Raw genomic sequence first — 24011 nt, 5'->3', positions numbered from 1 at the left:
CTTCTGCAAAGCTACTCTAGGGTTATCGTGAAATTGCCTGGCTTAGGGGAAACATTCCAGCGAACAAAAGAATATAAAGATTATATTGTTCTTAAGTATTATGGTCTGCTAGACACTTCTGGCACTTACTCCAAATAAAGGTTTTATATACACTGGAATAATTGAACACAAAAATGAAGCTTTTTTACTAAAACCACACATGCAAAAACTCTATGAACTTAGATATTTGAAAGCCTTTCGGTTTTTCTACAAATTATCAACTGCACGGTATGTGCTAATATTTATATTATTAAATGACAAACTGTAACTATGTAGTCACATCTCTAAATCTTTGTATTTAAAACACGTACATAGTATGTGCCAGAAAGCTCTAAGTCTCCTATCAAAAGAACCACATGGCTTCCATCCTCCCTCTAATATCACCATGTCTTATTTAATTGATCACTCTTTACAATATTTGTTTTTCTCAAATACAAATTTGATCATGTCCTCTGCCATTATTTTAACCTAATTCCTACTCAGCTTTTTTAGACCTAAAATTCAATGTTGCTTCTTCCAGGACAGAATTAGGTGACACTATTCTGTTTGCAGTGTGCCACCCTGTTTTGTGATTTGACTCTGGAACCTAACTAGACAGGTAATTCCTAGAATACAGGCACTGATTCATTGTCTTGTGCCTGCCTTCTTGGTGAGCACTGCTGAATGAAATGCTGCTATCACTACAATAGTAAGCACATGGGCTATTAGATCACCATCACAGAACTTGCAATTTCAGTCAAAGCAGAATTCCTAACTTTCCAGAGGAACATTTTTAAACGATGACATCAATGTTAATTATATAACTTGTTACATAAACAGGAATCTGAAATCAAACTTATACCTAGTTTCAGGTTTCTTCTTTACTTGCAAAACAACAAACAAAACCCATCCAAGGCCACTTTGAGGAGTTTTTCCCCCTGCAGATCTACAAAAGTAATGTTTCAAGTTTTGTAATTACCATTATTATATAATTTCCTTTTTTAGTACATAGTCTGGCTATACTGACTTCAGTTATAAGAGCTGGTGAATAAACTTAAGCAATAATTAAATATTCATTTAAAAATTTCTGCTTTTATTAATAATATAAAATTGTGCCAGTCAAGCACATATATACCACAATAACTAAATTATTACAACCCTTTACTTACATTTTAAAAAGTAAAATAAATTTTCATAAGATACAGAGACAGTTCCATTCAGGTCTGACCTTACCTTCCAGGTTCATTCCAGCTTGAAGACATTTCCGATAGCGGCATGCAGGGCAGTTTTTTCTTCGAATTTTATCTATGATACAATCATTTCTTCCAGCACAAAGATAATTGTGCTGTCCTATATAGAAAATAAAAGCACTGTTAAAATTTCACAGGTCTCAAAGGAGATGTTTTCTGGAGTGAGTGACTGTTTCCGTTTTGGGCAGAGCGGAGCCAAGGAGCAGAGGTACTGACTGAGGAAGGGACAGTGGACCTGCCTCCATTGCTGCTGCAAAGGTCAACTAAAATGTCTCTTTCTTATTCTATTCAACAAACTCAGAATAGTGTATTAAACACTTTATGGCAGCATACAGATAGAAAAGTGAACATTTCATAAACGGAACATCTCCATGTGATCAGATTAAGAAGCAGAGCAATGCCCCACAAAAGCCCACCAAGGGCAACCTCTTTCTTGATAAATTGTGCTTTAAACAGTTTCTTGTTTTAACAGTTACAGGAGATGTCTGTAGTCACTATTTTATTATGACTTCTGACCTAATGCTAAGGAGGATTAAAGAAAAAGGAAACTGGTTTTAAAATACTGAGAGTCCCAAAGGGACATGACTTTCATGTAACATTATTCTACCACATGCAAATAAAATGTGCTCCCCCTACCAATTTTAAAGGAAGCTATAGGTAAACAGTTAATCTTAAAGGTTAAGGTTGCCATCAACTACTTAGGTGAACAGACTTGACAAATGAAATTACTACAGAGACTTGTTAATTATTTCACATGCTTTTAGAATATAAGAATGTTTGAATTCTCCATTAACACCCCTCCCAAATATTAACGACCACTACTGTCTAAAATCTTGTGGTGCCCAGTTATTAAATAATGTGTTAGAGACAGAAGGAAATTTCAAAGGAAAAGACAGAAAGTCTCGCTCCCTCCTCCCCATATACATAATCTTGTAATTTTCTTTGAACCTGGTTGGTGAAGAAAACTATCTGAGGATCTGCTGGCCTGGCAAGAACCAAGGATCCTCCTCCACAAGACAAGCATCTACACTAATAAAAGAGAAATATGCAAATTGACTGTACTACCATGACACCCACCAGCCAATCAGGAGTGAGTATGCAAATTAACCCAACCAAGATGGCAAGTTAATTTGCATACTCTGGCGCGAAGCGAAGACTGAAGAGGCTTGGCTTCTCCGCTGCGGCCGGAGAGAAGGCCTGGGTCCTGGGTGCAGGAGGAAAACCAGTGCCGGCAGCCAGGGGAAGGAAGGCCTATTGCACGAATCTTCGTGCAACGGGCCTCTAGTCTATTCTATATATATATAAAAGCCTAATCAACTGTTACAACCGAACGACTGGTCAACCATTCGCTATGACGTGCACTGACCACCAGGAAGCAGACGTTCAATGCAGGAGTTGCCCCCTGGTGGTCAGTGAACCCTCACAGCCAACCTCCCATGGTCCCCAGCCCCGATAGGGACTGGGCAAGACAGCCCCAATCGCCGGCCAGGCCAATTTGTGCACTGGGCCTCTAGTATATAAATAAATACACCAGACAACTAAGAGTCCATGTACCTTACACTAGGGGGGGGTGGTCTTCACAAGACTGCAAGCCATTTCTCTTCTCAAAATAACTCATACTCAGAAGAGACAAATTCCGTTCACTAGATTGACTATACCTAGTTCTGATTTTTAAGGAAAGATCCTTTACGCATAGGACAACCTAAGACTTGCCTAAAAATAAACTGTGTTTACTTCTTCCTAACAGGGTAAGTCACAGTGCTATTTAAGCATTAGTTTTGGGTAGATGGTTAACTGTATTCAGTTCAGCTCTTTGTGAGGCATAGGCCACAGAGCTGACTAATGGCCCTGCTCTAGAACTGCTCTACAAGACCAAATGTCTGCCAGCTGCTTCAGTCCTGTCCATGCTGTGGACGTTTCCTAGCTGCCTTACTTGAACATACAGTGCGTCAAGCCAATAATTCTACCCAGTAATTCTATCCTCTATTAAAGCAAAAGTAGGAACAAGAGATGTATCCATTGTTGAAGCAGTTATAACATAAAGAATTTCAGCTCCATAAGAATATCTCCAAATCATTCTCCTGCAGTTACTGGAAAAGGCAGTTGAAAAAATTATTGCTAAAACCAGAAAAAATTCTAATGCTTTATTTGTATCCAACCAAAACATCAGAATGTGCATATGATGGTAATAATGATTTCTTTATCCCAGGTATGTCTTAAGCACATGTAAGAATCTGAGATAAAGGATCAGTGGGCATTGTATATTTAAGTTAAAATTAGTCTTATCTGGTTAGTAGTATGAAATTGGGCAAGTCTGTCGAATTTATAAAATGAGGAGTGGTCACTATTTTATAAGACCTGGACATGAACCACTAAAGTCAGTCCTTGCCAATCCCTTTGATAAGACAAAGGGATGTCTTAGTTTGGAGTCCCTGTCTTGTACCACTTGGTAAATTACCATTCTAACTAATAAATACAATATAAAGTAGACATCAGGAGAAAAGCCTTCAAGCCAGCTGGAATTTAACATTGTTTTGTTTGCATCGTATTTATTTTTGTGGTTAAAACCTATTTTTGGCAAGTGATTCTAGTTTCCATTTGCAGCAGGTGTGGTAGCCAGCCTCCAAGATGGCCCCCAATGGTCTCTGTGCAGTCCCTTCCCATACCCTGCCAGGATTGGTCTGTGTAACCAATAAAAACATGGCAAAAGTGACAGCATGTCACATCTGAGATTAAGCTGTAAAGACATCGGTTCCATGTTGGTCACTCTCTCTTGTGGATCATTTGATTTGGGGGATGCCAGCTGACAGCAGGCTGGAGGAGCCCACACAGTGGGGAACTGAAGCTTCTGCAAAAAGCAACGCTAATGGGTGGCAGGAGCCTTCAGAGGACAGCAGCCCCATCAACAGTGTGATGTAGCCTCACAACTGCCCCAGAACCACCTGGCTTAGAGCTGCTCCCAAATCCCTGACTCTCAGAAAGGGCAGGACACATTAAATGCCTTCTATTCATTGTGGAGGTAATTTGTTGTACAATAGATAATACAGGAGCGATGGTAAAGTTGTGTGTTCTTTTTTAAAGAATAATTTAAGTTTTAAAACAAAGTAATCTAAGAACAATGTTAATAAGTAGGACTGTGATGCACAGACATGAACAAGACCATGAAAGTGCTATGGGACACAGGTACCACAGCAAAGGGTATGACCTAGGTTTCCGCAGTTTGTATACTCTATTTGAAGTAGCAAAGTGTTCAATGTGAACTGTCGGCTTCAGCCTCTCTCTGTACCTGCTCTCAAAAACAGTGTGGAACAGTGGAAAGTGTACTGCCAAGGAAAGGAAACGCCGATCTGAATTGCAGCCCTACTTTCTAGTTGTGTGATCTCAGTAATGTTTATTAACTTTTCTGAGCAGCTGCTTCCTCAGCCGTAAATCTGGAAAATTAGCACCTATCTGGCTGGGCTTCTGCAAGGTTCTTCCAACAGTGCCTAGCACACTGTAAGGGCTCAATAATGATAGCTATGAAACAATGACCTTGCAATAACTTTCAGAATCTAGGTATATTATGAACAGATAGGTGACAGGTTTTTATCATATACCTCTCAGGGAGCCAGTGCGACACTGAGGTTAAGAGCCAGCTGTGTTACAATCCTAGCTCTGCAAGCTAAACTCTCTGAACCTCAGTTTCCTAGTCCATCAACTATGAGTCATAACAGCTGTCAATTAAATGGTATGACATATATAAAACGCAGGACTTCATGCATGGTAAATTAAGGGTAGCTGATGCCTATCTTCATAATGACATACCAACAAAGATGAGATGTACTATTGTGCAAGGGAACATAAAAAAATGAGACTTAGGGGGGAAAAAAGATCACTAGTATACATAAAAAGAAATGGAGCTACCCATGTATGCAGAATAGTGACTTCCAGAATATCAAGTAAAGAAGTTCAAAATATCTATCCTTGATCTGGTTTTTATGGAGAATAAGTAAAACTTTGGCAAATTCTGCAAATTTCCTAAAACAGTTAAATGTTTGTCAGTTACTATAATATGCCGATTTAGGGTAAAACTCATCATTTGTAGCAGGTGTTATAAATGAAGAACTAAGTATAATGCAAATCGTACAAGCTCTATCTCCATAGTTTTTAAAAAGTGCTCCAAAATATGTATCTGGGCCTTAAAACATTTTCATCTTGTCTAGAGAGGTTGTCTAAGGATTACAGAATTGTAGAGCTGAAAGGGGCCTTGGAGAACATTAAAATCCAAGGAAAGGATTTACTTAACAGTCCACATTTAAGCTTTTTCCTGTTAATCATGTAATCTAGACATCACACTTAACTGAAATACTTAAATGATAAATATTTGAAACAGTAGAGCTAATATTAAATTTTACCTAAAAACAAGTATAAGAATTTAATTCTAAAGCAGGGATTAAGACCAAAGAGCAAATAGAGCTTAGAGTAATGTTTTATTTGAGAAGTATATTTACATTTTTCTTTTTAAATTGCATTTGAATGCTTTTACCTTAGGGCAGTGGTCAGCAAACTCGTTAGTCAACAGAGCCAAATATTAACAGTACAACAATGGAAATTTCTTTTGAGAGCCAACTTTTTTAAACTTAAACTTCTTCAAAATAGACTCGCCCAGGCTGTGGTATTTTGTGGAAGAGCCACACTCAAGGGGCCAAAGAGCCACACGTGGCTCATGAGCCGCGGTTTGCCAACCACTGACCTAGGGCATGCCCCTACTTTCTAATGGCAATAAGTGCCCACCTTCCCCCAGTTGTATTATATTTTGCCAGAATGACATACTTGGTCCCTGCAGGCATTTGAATTTGCAGGCCTGTTTTAAAGAATAGTTAAAATGGAGAATGAAAACTATTTTTTAAATACCCTATTTTATTCAAGGCTCCAATGTCTCATTCTAAATTTCACCTTCAGAAGTCAACCGGTCAATATTATTTATGCACAGCAATACTGTATTACTGTTATCACTGCATTTATATCATGGATAACTCACCAGTTAAGAAAGTGATGAATAAAGTAAAGTAAGGACAAGAAGAAGCTTCCTTCTCTTGGGTTTGCTGTAAATAAGATCTACTTTGTTAGAGGCACTGCTCTAAGCAGGGGTGGGCTTTACTCACAACTGTATTCAACTGTTGGGAATTACTGAACAGGTGAAAACCTGCACCCATGTGCTCTAAGTGGGGTAGCAAGCAATTCTATAGTTGGCTAATGAATTAAAAAGTAGTCCAAAGAAAAGAAACTGACTCATCTGTTTCCTAAGGATGCAAACACAACTCTAGCCAAATAATCCTTCTCATACTGTGAATGAATAAAATACTATTTCTTTAAAAATTAATAGAACCACAACAAAGCAACAAGAAAGCCCACTGCATGGGAGAACATATTTACCAGTGTTATCTCCAATAAGGGTTTAATCTCCAAAATTTACAGGAAACTTATACAACTTAACAAAAGGAAGATAACAAATCCAATCAAAAAATGGGCAAAGAACCTAAATGGACACTTTGTGAAAGAGGACATACAGAAGGCCAAGAGACATATGAAAACATGCTCAAAGTCACTAATCATCTGAGATGCAAATCAACAATGAAGTACCATCTCACACTTGTCAGAATGGCTATCATCAACAAATGATAAGTGCTGGTGAGGATGTGGAGAAAAAGAAACCCTGGTGCACTGCTGATGGGAATGCAGACTGCTACAGCCACTATGGGGAACAGTATGGCATTTCATCAAAAAACTAAAAATGGAACTCCCATTTGATCCAGTGATCCCACTTCTAGGAATATACCCCAAGAAATCAGAAATACCAATCAGAAAGGATATATGCACCCTTATGTTCAAATCAGCACAATTTACAATAGCTGGGATTTGGAAACAGCCTAAGTGCCCATCAGCAGATGAGTGGATTAAAAAACGGTGATACATCTACACAATGGAATACTATGCTGCTGTAAAAAAGAAGGAACTCTTAACCATTTGCAACAACATGGATGGAGATGGAGAGCATTATGCTAAGTGAAATAAGTCAGGCAGAGAAAGATAAATATCACATGATCTCACTCATTTGTGGAATATAATGAACAACATAAACTGATGAACAAAAATAGAGCCAGAGACAGAGAAGCATCGAACAGACCTTCAAACCTCAAGGGGAGGCAGAGGAGGTTGTGTGTGTGTGGCGGGGGGGGGGGAGGGGGGGTAAGAGATCAACCAAAGGACTTGTATGCATGCATATGAGCATAACCAATGGACATAGACAGTAGGGGGGTGAGGGCATGTGCTGGGGTGTGAGCGGCTAGGGAGAGATGTGGGGGGGAGGAGATGTATGTAATACTTTAAACAATGAAGAATTACAACCAGAGTAATCTCTAGGTAATCTACTCAGGCCACACAGTCTTCAAACTGTGTTACAGATGACTCAATTGCATATTTCACAGGAGGATTCACTGTTAATATTAGAAAATGATTTCTAGTAATAATTTGCTATAGAAGGAATTTCTCCTCCTTTAAAGAATTGATGCTATTGTTCTTGTCAGCAAGTTGAGTCTATCACAAGGTAAAGTTTATGTTAATGTCCTGTTTATACAGTGAAAGCAAGGTCTTTTCTGACCTCCTCGGCACTTCATCATTTGCTCCTGTGTACTGTCATCTCTGTGCCTTGTTTGCTCACCTTTCACTGCCAGTAGACTGTGACATCCCAGACATCAGGGGTCAGGTCTTACGTTGTATTTTATACCACTCAGCACAGTGCCCAGGCCCAAAAGCAAAATACCTTTCCCTCCAACCTCCCCCTCCCCCTCTTCTCACTGTCACTTATTTTTGCCAGACTGAAATAGTTGGTGACTTTAAAAACAGCTAATTGATCGGAATTAAAGCCCACGATCTAATATGATGAGTATTTTTGCTGCCCAAATCCAACCCCATCGTTTCATATGATACCACTTCTTTTTTAAAATACATTTTTATGCTTTCAGAGAGAAGGGAGAGAGAGATAGAAACATTAATGATGAGAGAGAATCACTGATTGGCTGCCTCCTGCACGCCCCCAACTGGGGATCAAACCCGCAACCTGGGTATGTGCCCTTGACTGGAATCGAACCTGGTACCCTACAGTCTGCAGTCTGATGCTCTATCCACTGAGCCAAACCAGCTAGGGCTGACACCACTTTCTTAAAAGTTACTTTCTGTTCTCTGACCAAGCACCTTCCCTTCAGTTTATACTTTTCTATTTTATTCTAGTTCTATTTTATGTTGCTTTTTAAAATGTCTCTTTCCCCCTAGAAACCTAGGAGCCATTACTGCTCCCCTCTTTACAAAGCCTTAAAGAGTTTTGCCTACAACAGAAATTTCAAAATCCACTCTGAGAAATAAGAACCAGGTAGAGGAAAAATAAAAACTCTTCAAAACACACACTACCTTCCACTGCTCTTTTGAAGAAGACTTTGCAGCTCCCACAGGTCAAGACCCCATAGTGACATCCTGAAGCTTCGTCAGAGCACACAAGGCAGAGTTTGGGAGGTGGCCCTGATGCTGCTGAGCTGGATGCAGGAGGAGAGCTTACATCTGGTCTCATGCCAGGGCTAAAGAAAGAAGAAAGCAGCATTAGAATTTAGTTGTCACGACTGTAAAAAAGATCCACACATCAAAACACAGTCCTCTCAGCTTCTCCCTCCCCAGCAAGCATGTTCATACTGAACTTTGGCTTCACATACTAGCACACATCACAATATCTTACCAACTTAAACATATTCAAATAATTTTTATTTTGTTCTTTAATACAAAATTAAGAGTGAGGTCATTTCAAGTATTCCTTAAATAGTTGTGTTTCACTTAGAAATTATAATGTTTAGTTGCTTAGGATTTGTTTATATTTATAACCATCTTTATTAAGGTGTCATTTACATACAATAATTCTCACCATTTGTAAGTATACAGTTGATGAGTTTTGTTAGACAGTTGTATAGCTAACACTATGATCGAGAGATAGCATATGTCTATCACTCCCCCAAAGATTCCTTCTACCCCTTTAATTGCTTAGGACATCAATTTTTTTCTAATTTTATTATCTTGGACAGGCATCTCTGTTCATTCAACCATGTCTCATTATAATCCTACTCATATCCTCCACTTGAGTCAAAATTTTTTATAAAACTTCTTATAGTTTCTTAGGACTTAGAAGAGATTGATGCAGAAACATTCCTTTCTATAACGTTCTTGTCTGGATTGCAGTGCACGACTGGAAAAAGCACTAGGCTTTCAACACTAAGGACCATTCTGCCCTCGCCCCTCAATGAAGAGATGCCCTGGAGAAGAAGGTGGAAGATGGGAATCTGCTTCTCATACTGGGCCTCAGTTTTCATTGTGCAGACTTTTCACCACAGTGGGCACAGGGTTAGTTTTTAAAGGTAAACATTATTTTCCTATGAAAGAATTGTACAATGGAGATATACTTTTTACCTGTACTCACCATTCTTAACACTCTGCCACATCCTATCTAATAAGAGGGAATATGCTAATTGACCCTCATGCCATCACAAAGATGGCAGCAGCCAATAAGGAGGGAATATGCTAATTGACTGCCATGCCCTCAAAGATGGCGGCGCCTACAGCCACAACTTGGCGGCGCCCACTCCCCTCAGCCCCACCGGGGTGGCAGGCACACGGCAAGGCTGGGCACCTGCCTCTGGAGTCCCCCAGTCCCCTCAGCCTCCCAGTCACCCAGGGCCAGCTTGAGGTGCAGGCAAGCCTCAGATGGCAGCTGCCCATGCACCTAAGGCCGGCCCGAGGTGCAGGCAAGCCTCGGATAGCGACTGCCCAGCTACCCAGGGCCGCCTGAGGCTCAGGTAACCAGGACTGGCCAAGGCTTGCGCTGCCTGCAGTGGCAGCAGCAGAGGTGTGATGGGGCGTCACCTGCCCCTGAGGGCTCCCAGACTGTGAGAGGGGGCAGGCCGGGCTGAGGGACCCCCTCCAGTGCATGAATTTTCATGCACCAGGCCTCTAGTTTGCTTATAAAGATATATACATATATATATATATTTATAAACCAACAAAACAGTGATCCTTTTAATGCTGAAGAAAAAATTAACTATGAAATACTTCATAATAGATCACACAATGCTTTCCAATGTTTCATCTTCCTAAGTAATTTTCATCATACATGCTAACTTTATTGTATTGTATTGCATGGTATAACTCAAAAGAGTTTCTAAGCATGTAACTTTCTGTAACTAAAAAGTCTTTAAAAAGAGTTTCTGGAGACTTCCCATTCCTTCTCTAGTTATGTGTTTTTCAAAACTGAATGGCAGCAATCTGTTGATTTTGGAACCATAGATATTAAAGTGGGTTATTTATCAACTATATAAGAAAGTTCATCTATACCATAACTCCTTTTTAAGATGTTCTCTGTTAGCTGTCCCATTGTCATCTTTTATAACTATAGCCAATAATAGTACAGTATGTCCTCAAACAATATTGCTCCATTCAACATTGTTTTGTTACATTATTTTGCTTAATGCCACAGAAATTACGGATGACCTTGAGGACTCAGTGTATTAAATCTCAATTACAAATATGCTCAAACTCACAGAGCAAACAAAATTGTTTTGCTTATCAACAAAGTTAGAAATTATATTTATGAAATAACATCTTTGTTCTATTTTAGGAATAAAAATTAAAAGATAATTACAGAATGACAATTGTTTTATAAACGTCACCTTATGTAACTGGGCCTCTAAACCCAAAGCTCCGCCGAAAATCTGTCCTCACATGAAGCTCACTGCACCTTGCTAACCCTTGTTTGTCTAAGGGGCTTGGTCAACAGGACAGCATTCCCGTCACCTCAATTCTGGGAATATGCCCTGGTGTTTCACATGTTCTCTGACTACTGTGAATAATTTCTGGATGCTTCCCTATCACAAGGCATTGATTCTCTGCTAGCGCTGGGAGTGGACTGAGTGCATATTGAAAGCCTACTATGAAAGAAAATAACCTAAAAGGACTCTGCTGTAGGTCTGGCAGGAGCCACCCTTGATTAATAGAAACTCGTGACTAATGCAGAGAAGCTGCTCTGAGCCGAGTTTCACAGAGAAGTTGGAAGGCTTGAGAGTGAGTGACTGGAGCAGTGTGTCAGGGAAGCAAAAATGTCCTTGGCTTCTGCTCTGAAGATGCCCCTCTTCCTGCCCAGCTAGTCTCTGTCAATGACATCTATTTTTAGGGACCAACCAGTTTGTGTATTTAGTTTATGGAAAATAAGTGTGATATTTAAATATTTGAAATGTTAATTCTTATATGTAATACATATATGTATTTAAAATTTTTTTTAAGTATTTGTAGTACTTTATAGTTTTAAAACACTTTCTGAATAGAATCTCACCTCTCCTCTCAACAACCTGGTGATGTTATGCCGAAGCCAGGAGGTTGATGAGGGAGCCTTCTGGGATTACACTGCCATGTCTCAATCCCAGCTCTCCCACTTAAAAGGGTTGAGCCCTAGTTTCCTCATGAGTAAACTGGGAAGGACAGTGTGTGTGAGTGTGTGTGTGTGTGTGTGTGTGTGTGTGTGTGTGTGTGTTGTGAAAAGAGAATATGTAGAAAGTCAAGCACACAGTTCTAGCATCTAGCTAGCACTTGATAAATGTTCATTCTTTTCTCTTCAGCAAAACTGGAGTTTTTATAAAAAGCATTATATAAGTACTAGAGGCCCGGTGCACAAAATTCATGCACTGGGGCGGGGGGGAGGGTCCATCAGCCCAGCCTGCACCCTCTCCAATCTGGGACATCCCTCTCACAATCCAGGACTGCTGGCTCCCAACCGCTTGCCTGCTTGCCTGCCTGATTGCCCCTAACTGCTTCTGCCTGCCAGCCTGATCACCCCCTAACCACTCCCTGCCAGCCTGATTGACGCCTAACTGCTCCCCTGCTGGCCCAATTACCCCTAACTGCCCTCCCTTGCTGGCCTGATCGCTCACAATTGCCCTCTCCTGCTGGCCATCTTGTGACAGTCAATTTGCATATTACCTCTTTATTATATAGGATTACATAAGTGGAAAGTAGTTTTAAGTCTAAAACCTAGCACAGCATTCCCAAATTCTCACTTATACATTAGAGTATCTACAAAAGTGTTCAGGCCACTGCACTGTGAGCTACAGATGACATAAGGAAAAGTTAAAACTAAAAGAAAAATGGATTAGTATAACTGCGGCTAAAAATCTGGAACTTAAGTCAGGCTCTTGGCATCCCTTCAGGCGGTCATTCTGGGCAACATCAGATAAGAACTGACTATATGGGAAACTGCCAAGTATACCACAGACATCAGTGGAAAATCAGTTTTTGTCACACAAATATGAGGACTATGATGGCCTATAAAGAACACCATTGGGCCCTAACCGGTTTGGCTCAGTGGATAGAGCGTCGGCCTGTGGACTCAAGGGTCCCAGGTTCGATTCCGGTCAAGGGCATGTACCTGGGTTGCGGGCACATCCCCAGTAGGGGGCGTGCAGGAGGCAGCTGATCGATGTCTCTCTCTCATTGATGTTTCTAACTTTCTATCCCTCTCTCTTCCTCTCTGTGGAAAATCAATAAAATATATTTAAAAAAAAAAAGAAGAACACCATTGGGAGAATGGATGACTTTGCAATGGTATTCAATTGCAAATGTGACCCTGTGAAATTGCTAAAAGGGCCAGGGTACAACAAAATAGTTGGAACTCAAAGGAAAAACAATATGGAATCACCATTTTTAAATGATACATGGCAGAAAGAGATAAAAAGCACCCCAGGATATGAGTGCATATTTCACTCTCTTTACATGAAAAAGCTAGAATGTCCTGGTCTTTGCTCAATGTGTGTTTACAGTGATGCCAAACATTCTGGAGATGCTGAGATTCTGTTAGTAACTGACTACGTCCAGGGTCCTTTCTTTTAAGTGAAGAATCATGTGAGCAAAATGCTTTATTTCAGATGAACACTTGAAGGCAGTTTCCCATTCAGAATGGACACCAATGATATTCCTGAGGCTACTAAGGTTATGAGAGGAAAAAACATGTACAAAACTGGGTTTTTCTATTTAATTCTTTTGTAAGAAAAGCAACCGATGGAAGGAGGATCACTGATGGACAGTCATGGACAGATTATAAAAATTAATCATACACCTTGAGAAGCATGTAAAATGTTCAGGCAAATTACACCCTTTCATTAAGCACATACTTCCTGGCACCTGAGTGCCAGGCCCTGTGAGGATACAGTGGTCATATCTTACAAGGAAGCCATGTCATGCATGATATGCAATCCCAAAATGGTAACAAACCTTGAAACAGATCTAGGTAGGAGTAGCAGAATATGTTTTAACTGCCTCTTGTGTCATATACTACTAGGAAGATAATCAGCTACATGTACAGACAAATCTGGTTTCAAATCCTAGCTCCTGTGCAACAGTGGCTAGCTGACAAACTCCTGAGTCTGTTTCCTTATTACTACCATTTTAGGAATTTTTGTGTGGGTGATATATCCACATTCATATAAAATATTGGGCATACACTTGATGATCATCAAACAATCCTCTCTCTTCAACAGCCCCCTGCCCCATTAACTTCTTTTTTCTCTTTCACCCAATCCCTCCTTCCCTTCTTGAAGCACCCTAGGTTAATGGTCGCTTTAAAAGTTTAAGTTCAGGTAATTGTAGATATATAGTTTTTTATTACACCAAGATTCAACAATGTCGTTTGTAAAGGTGTTTCAATTTGGAATCTGAAACCATATCAGCAAATGTCTTGTAAGTCTGTTACATTAAAATCCATTGGTCTCTCTTGCACTTTGAAAGGATCTTTTACCCATGCGTGATTATGTCCTGTCACGCATTAGTCATTTGGAAAACATTGGTTCCCTGAGTTATGCAGACCTTCCAAGTGTTGACACAGTTCATTACACAGTATAAAGGAGTCACATTTGTTAAGCTCACAGTGGCAGTTGTGTCTTCCAAAGTTCTAAATTTTGTTTAGAAGTTCTAATTTTTATCAACTGGTAACAAATACTGTCAGTTGTCTTCCTTGAAGTGATAAGCTCACCTCAGTCATTTTTGAGAAAACGTGCCAAGTAAACAAGGCTGAAAATCGTAGCTGGCCCATGGTGTACCATGAACAAGGGGCTTGTTCAGCTCACAACTTGATCTTACACATGCTTTCCTCTGAGACAGCCATCAGATGCTATACGCAGCACAGTGCATTCTGCACCTGCCCATCTTGTCACACAGAAGGCTTTTTAAAAGACACCTTTTCAAGGGTAGATATTTAATGGAATTAGTATTTTGCTTCCTCAAGGATATTCTTAATAGGAACTGGCTTTGTTTTAAAAACAAACGAACATGAATGCATGGCAGTGAATACAGTGACTACTGTACCCTAAGATGCCAGTATTTTTACTCATCATTATTGTTGTACTATTCTTGCAAATATCAACAAAGTGAAAATGGCAAATGAAAACTATGGATTATCATGAAAATCGTTGTGAAAAGACCTTGGGGACTCCCTGGGATCCATGGACCACATACTGAGAATTGCTATCATAGGGAATAGTGAGGACGCCAGACAAGCTAGAATTCATTACCTAACTGCAATGTAGGAACTTGGTGACCTTTTAATCTCTTTAAATCTCAATCGCCCTATTTCTAAATAGGGACTGTAGTGTACCTGGCAGAATGATACATATTGCTCACTAAGTTAGAGGCTTTCCCAGAAAGAAAGGAACAGAGGTGCTAAACTATTACAAACCCTATTGGCAACGCTGGCTTACCCTTCAATTTAAGTAAATTTAATCAACAGCTTTTCAATGAAATGTAGTAAATCCATTTGGGAAAAAAAGCAAAACCATATTATCACCTCAGAGAACAAGTATTAATTAACATGGGGGAAATCTGGAAATAAAGCTGCTACAACTGGGTTAATTTTTTACCAACTACGAATGGAATTAGGTATGTTCTCATTGGTTTACCAGTTTTGTCCCAATACCATAAAGCAGTAGTTCTTGACTGGGAGCAGTTTTGGTCTCCAGGGGATGTTTAGCATTGGCTGGAAATGTTATTGGTTGTCAAAACTGGGGAAATGCTACTGCATCTGGTGAAGAGGCTAGGGTGCTGCTAAACATCCCACACTACACAGGACACCCACCCCACCACCACCACCACCAGCAAAGAATTACTCAGCTGCAAATGTCAGTAGTGCTGAGGGGTTAAGAAACACTTGCCATAAAGCTATAAGCAATAAGAAGCAGAGGAAAAGATTTAACAAGGATCAGAAACATTTTAAAACCTTCTGAACTATCTTTGAAAATTGAGCAACTTCCCTGAGGCAGCTCTAAATATTATTTGACTCAAGACAAATCCAAAAAAGAGATTCAAAACAGAACTGAGGCCAGGGACTATACAGCCATAGTGATTAATTTTATTTTTCCCTCTAGTGCTAGCACTAAATGGTGGTTTTTACACATTAAAGTCAGCTGTACTTTTCTTAACTTTTCTCATTAGGAGAAAGGTAAATGCTCAGCTATATACACCAGGCAATGATATTTCTGAATGCCCATTTATGCCTGAATTAGCTGAAGGATCACTCATTTGGTGGTACTAATTATGCATGTGGCATCTTCAACAAAGGCAAGAACAGGTTTGATACAATGGCACACTTACTGTCTTCTTACATACATCTCACTATGTATGCAGATACCTACGGAATAGCACCACAGTTGAACCAACATTAAAAAAAAAGGGAAGATAAGGATGCCCACTTTCACCATTCCTGTTTGACATAGTACTAGAAGTACTAGCCATAGTGATCAGACAAGAAGAAGAAATAAAAGGCATCCAAATGTGAAAAGAAGTAAAACTATCCTTATTTGCAGATGACATGATATTATACATATAAAACCCCAAAGACTCCATCAAAAACTACTAGACCTAATAAATGAATTTGACAATGTAGCAGGATACAAAATTAACACTCAGAAATCTATGGCCTTTTTATACACCAATAATGAACTCACAGAAAGAGAAATGAAAAAAACAATCCCATTTACCATTGCACCAAAAAAAATAAGATACCTAGGAATAAACTTAACCAAGGATGTAAAAGACCTGTACTTGGAAAACTACAGGACATTGAAAAAAGAGATAGAGGAAGGCATAAACAAATGGAAGAACATACCACCATGTTCATGGATTGGTAGAATCAACATCATTAAAATGTCCATACTACCTAAAGCAATCTATAGATTCAATGCAATACCTATTAAAATACCAATGGCATATTTCAAAAACCTAGAACAAACTCTCCAAAAATTCATCTGGAATAAAAAAAGACCCCAAATAGCCACAGCTATCCTGAGAAAGAAGAACAAAGTTGGAGGGATCACAATATCAGATACCAAACTATATTACCAAGCCACGGTTCTCAAAACTGCCTGGTACTGGCTGGCACAAGAATAGACATATAGACCAATGGAACAGAATAGAGGACCCAGAAATTGACTCAAGCCATTATACTCAATTAATATTTGACAAAGGAGGCAAGAACATACAATGGAGTCAAAACAGCCTCTTTAATAAATGGTGCTGGGAAATCTGGACAGATACATGCAAAAAAATGAAACTAGATCTCCAACTTACACCATACACAAAAACAAACTCAAAATGGCTAAAGGACTTGAATGTAAGATGGGAAACCATAAAAATCCTACAAGACTCCATAGGAAGCAAAATTGCAGACAGATGTCATAGCAATATCTTTACAGACACAGATCCTAGGGCAAGAGAGACTAAGGAGAAAATAAACAAATGGGACTACATCAAAATAAAAAGCTGCACAGCAAAAGAAACCATCGACAAAACAACAAGAAAGCCCACTGCATGGGAAAACATATTTGCCAATGTTATCACCGATAAGGGTTTAATCTCCAACATTTACAGGGAACTCATACAACTTAACAAAAGGAAGATAAACAACCCAATCAAAAAATGGGCAAAGGACCTAAATAGACACTTTTCTAAAGAGGACATTCAGAAAGCCAAGAGACATATGAAAACATGCTCAAAGTCACTAATCATCTGAGAGATGCAAATCAAAACAACAATGAGGTACCACCTCACACCTGTCAGAATGGCCATCATCAACAAATCAACAAATGACAAGTGCTGGTGAGGATGCGGAGAAAAAAGGAACCCTCCTTCACTGCTGGTGGGAATGCAGACTGGTGCAGCCATTGTGGAAAACAGTATGGCATTTCCTCAAAAATTTTAAAATGGAACTGCCATTTGACCCAGTAATGCCACTTCTAGGAATATATCCCAAGAAAACAGAAACACCAATCAGAAAGGATATATGCACCTCTATGTTCAAATCAGCACAATTTACAATAGCTAAGATTTGGAAACAGCCTAAATGCCCATCAGCAGGTGAGTGGATTAGAAAACTGTGGTACATCTGCACAATGGAATAGTATGCTGCTATAAAAAAGAAGGAATTCTTACCATTTGCAGCAGCATGGGTGGAACTGGAGAGCATTATGTTAAGTGAAATAAGCCAGGCAGTGAAAGAAAAATACCACATGATCTCACTCATTTATGGATAATAAAGAACATTATAACCTGATGAACAAAACAATAGATACAGAGGCAGAGAAGCATTGAACAGACTGTCAAATTAAAGAGAGAAGCCTGGGGAGTGTTGGGGGGGCGGGTAAGAGATCAACCGAAGGACTTGTATGCATGCATATAAGCATAACCAATGGACACAAGACACTGGAGGGGATGGGGTAAGGGCATATGCCATGGGGTAGGGGAGGCTGGGGGAAGGTCAATGGGGGGGGAAAAGGAGACATATGTACTACTATTTGTAATACTTTAAACAATAAAATAAAATAAAAAAGGGAAGATAAAATTATGCCTCTACTCCCTAAAAATGAAATCTGGTGAAACTACAAGTACATTGGTATGTGAGGGAAATCAAGTCATGAAAGGATGTAAAGTTAATCACAGGTGACATTCAAGCTTACAAACAGCTCCACGGCCACCGGTTTCAACCCTGGATATATACTTATTGAATTCTGGAATTCTGAACATTTACTGCAATCTGTAATATAACTGCCGTGAAATACTTGAATAAAGGTGACAAAAATCCAAAACAGCATTCATGTCCACCTTAACTACAACAGTATCATTTCTAAATATCTTATTCTGAGAGGGACTTGAGTTCCCCTCACTATACTTAGTAACCCAAGCTTAAATACAGAGATTTTCCCAATTTCAATCTCTTTCCCACATTCTATTACTCCCTATATCACTACACCATATACCCTTTTCTTCCTGCCCACTCCCACCGCCACCTTAATGCATGCCTTCTCTCACCCGCTGCCTTAACCACTGCAATGGTTTATTCTAAGCAGTCTCCTGGCTCTGGCTGCTTATCCTTCCATTCCATCCACCTCCCTGCTAAACTCTTTTTGCCCATCATGATTAAGTGCCTCTGGGCTCCTCCATTAGATATAGTACAAGTGCAACATGGTCCCAACCTGGTTCTTCTTTCTCCAATCATATGCCATCAAACACCTCTACAGCAACCATTTGGTTTCTTTTTAAAAATATATATATATTTTATTGATTTTTTTACAGAGAGGAAGGGAGAGGGAGAGTTAGAAACATCGATGAGAGAGAAACATCCATCAGCTGCCTCTTGAACACCCCCTACTGGGATGTGCCCGCAACCACGGTACATGCTCTTGACCAGAATCGAACCTGGGACCCTTCAGCTCATAGACTGACGCTCTATCCACTGAGCCTAACCAGTCAGGGCAACCATTTGATTTCTTTATCACCTTAGGTAGGGTTTGTGTATTCTAAAAATATTTATGAAGTGACTGGAGTGTCTACCATGCCTTTCTGATCCATGACAACCTCTAGGTTCCCTTAAACATTGCCATGTATCACTTTATACAGGTGATCCTATAAAACATTCCAATGTACTGGTATGTTTTTATCAATAACTAGTGGCCCGGTGCACGAAATTCGTGCACGGGGGTGGGGGGGTTGTCCCTCAGCCTGGCCTGCACCCTCTCCAATCTGGGACCCCTCAGGGGATATCTGACTGCCAGTTTAGGCCCGATCCCTGCGGTCCAAACCAGCAGACGGACATCCCTCTAGCAATCTGGAACTGCTGGCTTCTAACTGCTCACCTGCCTGCCTGCCTGATTGCCCCTAACCACTCTGCCTGCCAGCCTTCTTGCCCCCAACTGCCCCCCCCCACCAGCCTGATCACCCCAACTGCCCCCCCTCCAGCCTGCTCACTCCCAAATGCCCCCCCAGCCTGATCACCCCCAATTCCCCCCCCCCCCCGCCGGCCTGCTTGTACCCAACTGCCCTCCCCGCCAGCCTGATTGCCCCCAACTTCCCCCCCCTGCTGGCCTGATCGCCCCCAACTGGCCCCCACTGCCGGCCTGCTTGCCCCCAACTGCCCTCTCCTCCTGGCCTGATCGCCCCTAGCCACCTCTGCCTCGGCCCCACCACCATGGCTTTGTTCAGAAGGATGTCTGGAAGGACTCTTGGAAGGTCTCCTGGTCTAATTAGCATATTACCCTTTTATTAATATAGATTCATTTCAGGTAGAACCCAGCATCTTGTCCAGTGTATGTTATTTTATTTAATCTATTTATTGTTATATCTTCATATGTTCTGTAAAAGAATTTGAGGCAGCTAACATGGTAGATATTTATGAGATTATACCCACAATATAGGTGTCACCTCACTATGCAAGTTCTTTTGTTATATGCATTATCCCCTTTAATCTTCTCCACAAACCTATGAGGTGAATGGATGCCCACAGGAACAGTTATCATAGATCTAGAATTAATACTTTTTACCAATACCCATTTATTTATTCATGCTGCATACTCCAGATATAAAAAAAGGCTGGCAACATTTTTAAAAACTACATGTAAATTGTGCTAAAATTCAGTAATTGCCTTACTTTGGTAAGAGCCATTGGAATATTATATAATTAAATATCAGTCAAAACATATTGAAAACAATGTATTGTGGCACTGTATATAATATGTACTCTCACTTAAATGTATTTGTCCACATACCCCTTTTCTCAATAAAATTTCATAAATAACAGTGATAAGCAACATAAGCTATCATGTAGTTTCACTTTTGCTAAATTTAGCACACACACAAAAAGCTTTGGTTTGTTTTTCACAGCCCACATAAGTATTGATTACTGCAGTTCATTTTAAATATTCATTCTAAAATTTTCAACAGAAAAGTAACTTCTGTTTCTTCTAAAATGGTATCCACTAACATTTTAGAAACCATATGGGAATGGAAGAGAAACTCTGAAAGCTACTGATGTTGTGATTTTTGTTTTAAAGTTTTGGGAATATTCTTCAGTATATAAAAATTACAAGGGCACCGGCAGCACTTTTTTTGAAAATAAATAGTAACTATTGTTGCAGTGGAAAATTTCCCATCGGAAAGCTTTCAAATTGATAAGCATTTATGATCAATAGTAATTCTATTTCTAAAGTAATTTGCAGGTTTCAAAATAAAACCAATACTATAATACTCTCAAAGTTGTCTGAGAAGTTCAGTCAAAGTTTGTATCTTCACAAAAGTATTATAAAAATTACTTTAAACCAAATCCCTCCTTAAAAGAATAAGAATGTGAGTAGTCAGCTGAGTTCTTATGTAAGCAGTAAGTTTTGTGTGCAGGAAGCAGCATGCCGAATACCAGTGCAGAGCCGACATTCCCAGCAAACCCTCGCTCCAAAGTCCAAGAGAAATGAAACTTCTGCAAATAAAGTCCTCAATTTAAAATACCAAGTTTAAAAAAAAAAACACACAAAAAAACTTGTTACTTTCAACTAAATTATCACTTCCAAAAACTTAACAATTCAACACAATTAAGTAGAGCAACAACAGAACTATAGGGTTTTAAGAGGGCCAGGGGAGAAAAGGGACCAATAAAACAATGACATTGACAAAACTTTCATCCATTGTTTGAAATAGAACATAAGAATCTACCATCTGCCAAAATACAATCACAAACTTAATATTTTAAGGAAAAATTATTAATTTGTAGCATAAATGTCTGACAACTCTGGACAAAATGTTTCATTGTTGACAAATGATTCTCCCACATTAATACTGAAAGCTGGTAAGTTTTAGAACAGGAAAACAACCCATCACGATATGGACTGTTAGGTGCATGAGTTTCGCTATTCTGGGCTTATTTTAAGTCTGTTTGGACACCCCAAGGGTTTATTTGGTTTTTTACTTATCCATCACTTTCTATAAAAACCAGGCTAGATCTTAACACCCCAGCCGTAAGAATTGAGAATACCAAGCAAGAGGAAGAAGAGAATCTTCCACAATTACAATGGAGGCAGTTAGCAAAGCTTTGCCTACTTATATAGCTTGAGGAGGAAATTTGTCCCTTCCCCAAAAAGGGTAGCAAAAGGATGTAAATAGTATCTGAGAACATTCCTGTTGGAAATTTCAATTTTCTTTCACAGTGTCCAAAAGAGTAAACTAATATAAAGGAAATTTTTTTGTGTGTGTGTTATTTCTGAAATGTAGCATAAACCCTAAACCTGAGCAGAATGAGAAACAGTGACCAAGGGAAATCGAGAACAGGAAGGGCTCACATTTTTGCCCCTTCAGTGGATAGTGGAAACGACTGGTTGATTATGTTGGTGGGCCTGAGGTCACATTTGGAATAGGAAGCAATTTGCGCCCTCCCTGCTAGCATCAATACACAAACATCAAGGATGGCAAAGTGTTAACATGCTACACAGTTCTAGTTGTTGCCTTGCTCCATTTTTTACTCATGTGGGAAAGGTAAACTAAATAAACTCAATATAAGCAAGATCCCCACACTGAGGAAAACTCATTACTGTGTCCATAAAGCCCAAACTATTTTTTTCGTAGTTCATCTCTTTATATCTAATCCATAACCTATTCCAAGATTACTGCTTTTTATTCATTTGGAAATATACAACTAGAACAAATAAAAAGTTGGAAGATACTTTTTAAATTATAAAAGTAATACTTAGACAATTTGAAAAATGCCAAAAATATTTAAATTAGAAAATAAAGCTATCATACTTTTTAAAAAATATATTTTTTATTGATTTTCTACAGAGAGGAAGGGAGAGGGATAGAGAATTAGGAACATCGATGAGAGAGAAACATCAATCAGCTGCCTTCTGCACACCCCCTACTGGGGATGTGCCTGCAACAAAGGTACATGCCCTTGAACGGAATCGAACCTGGGACCCTTTAGTCCACAGGCCGATGCTCTATCCACTGAGCCAAACCGGTTAGGGCTAGAGAATAATAAACATTTTACACATACCTTAATCTTTAAAAATTTTTTTGTATGTATTTAATTTGGGAATAAAACCAGAGGTGACTGCCTTGTATGCGGCTTTTTACATGTGAAGCTCTGTTCATTTGTTGTTCATCACAACATTTTGAGAAAAATTCCTATGTCAATAGATAATCTTTTATTACAACAATCTTTGATGTTTGCAAAGTACTCAGTTCTAACTTAGCCATTCGCTCCCTATTGGTTATTCTCTGTTTTTGTTTTCTCACTATCATAAATACCACTGCAGAAACCTTCACAAACATCTTTGATTACATATTAAATTCCTAGAAGAACAGGAAAGCCGATGGACAGATTCAGTGTCTTTTGCACACGTTGTTAAACTGCCTACCCACCCTTTCTTGCTAGAAAGCAGGCTTGTGCATTCCCTCTAATTCACTCCTAACAGAAAACAAATCTGGTTAATAATTGACAAAAATTGCTTATTTTTCTATTGGGGTGTCTGTCTTCTCAATTAGTAAGAATGTTTTATATACTAAGTATTTCAACACAATCTATTGAGGACATATCTAGAAAGCCCTAATTTTAAGTCATATTTTAAAGTATTTCATTTCTGGTAGTATACAGGCCTGTGATGTTCACAGCCTTTACTATATGCTCACGTGAGAATACTTTCAGCCATATTATAGTTTGAAGTGTATGTGAGCTTGAAAATAAAATGACTGGCCAAATGTAGTTCTGGTTAAAGATGATATCGTTAGCACATTATTTTATTTCAGCTCCCTCTGGAACCCAGTAAGATGAAAAGGAATGGCATTTGTTTTTAAGAATAAAGACAAGAGAAGTGATATTTTGTCAATCATAGCACAATGCTTTGGGGTGTGAGGAAGGGAGAGAAGAGATAAATAATACCAGCAGCATTTTACACGGACTGGGCATTCTGGAGTCTGTTAAGTCGCCAGTGGGGAAAGTAAGAAGCAACCTCCTTACTATGACAGGACTTCCAAGAGGCTCAGAAATGGGGATAAAGAAAGGGGTAAAAATCAGTTCAATGTCTGTTTATGAATATCTATAGGGAGTGGGAACTGCTGGGGAGAGGTCAATGGGGGGAAAAGGGAGACTCATGTAATACTTTGAACAATAAAGAATTTAAATTAAAAACTTAATTAAAATGGCTTTTTTAATGTTTAAAGTATTATATATATATTAATATGTCTCTTTCCCCCCCCCCCCCCATTGACCTCTCCCCGGCCACCCCCACCTTCCGGCACATGCCCTCACCCTCCTAGTGTCTTTGTCCATTAGTTATGCTTATATGCATGCATACTAGTCCTTTCGTTGATCTCTTACCC

At 39.4% G+C, this 24011-nt stretch overlaps 1 protein-coding gene across 4 annotated transcripts in view; it reads right to left on the bottom strand.

Annotated features, from left to right (window-relative positions):
• Window positions 1-24011, bottom strand: part of NR3C1 (nuclear receptor subfamily 3 group C member 1) — a 107094-nt gene that overhangs the window by 19810 nt on the left and 63273 nt on the right. For all 4 annotated transcript variants that reach the window (XM_080672264.1, XM_080672266.1, XM_080672265.1 and 1 more), the window contains exons 3-4: window positions 8715-8878; window positions 1252-1368 (exon numbers count right to left, since the gene is read on the bottom strand). In XM_080672264.1, the coding sequence (XP_080528390.1) occupies window positions 1252-1368; window positions 8715-8878 (281 nt within the window). The remainder of the gene's footprint in view (window positions 1-1251; window positions 1369-8714; window positions 8879-24011) is intronic.

The sequence above is a fragment of the Plecotus auritus genome (genome assembly GCF_963455305.1).
Source record: "Plecotus auritus genome assembly, chromosome: 6".
NCBI classification, from domain to species: domain Eukaryota; kingdom Metazoa; phylum Chordata; class Mammalia; order Chiroptera; family Vespertilionidae; genus Plecotus; species Plecotus auritus.
This window is presented reverse-complemented; position numbering and strand designations above follow the sequence as displayed.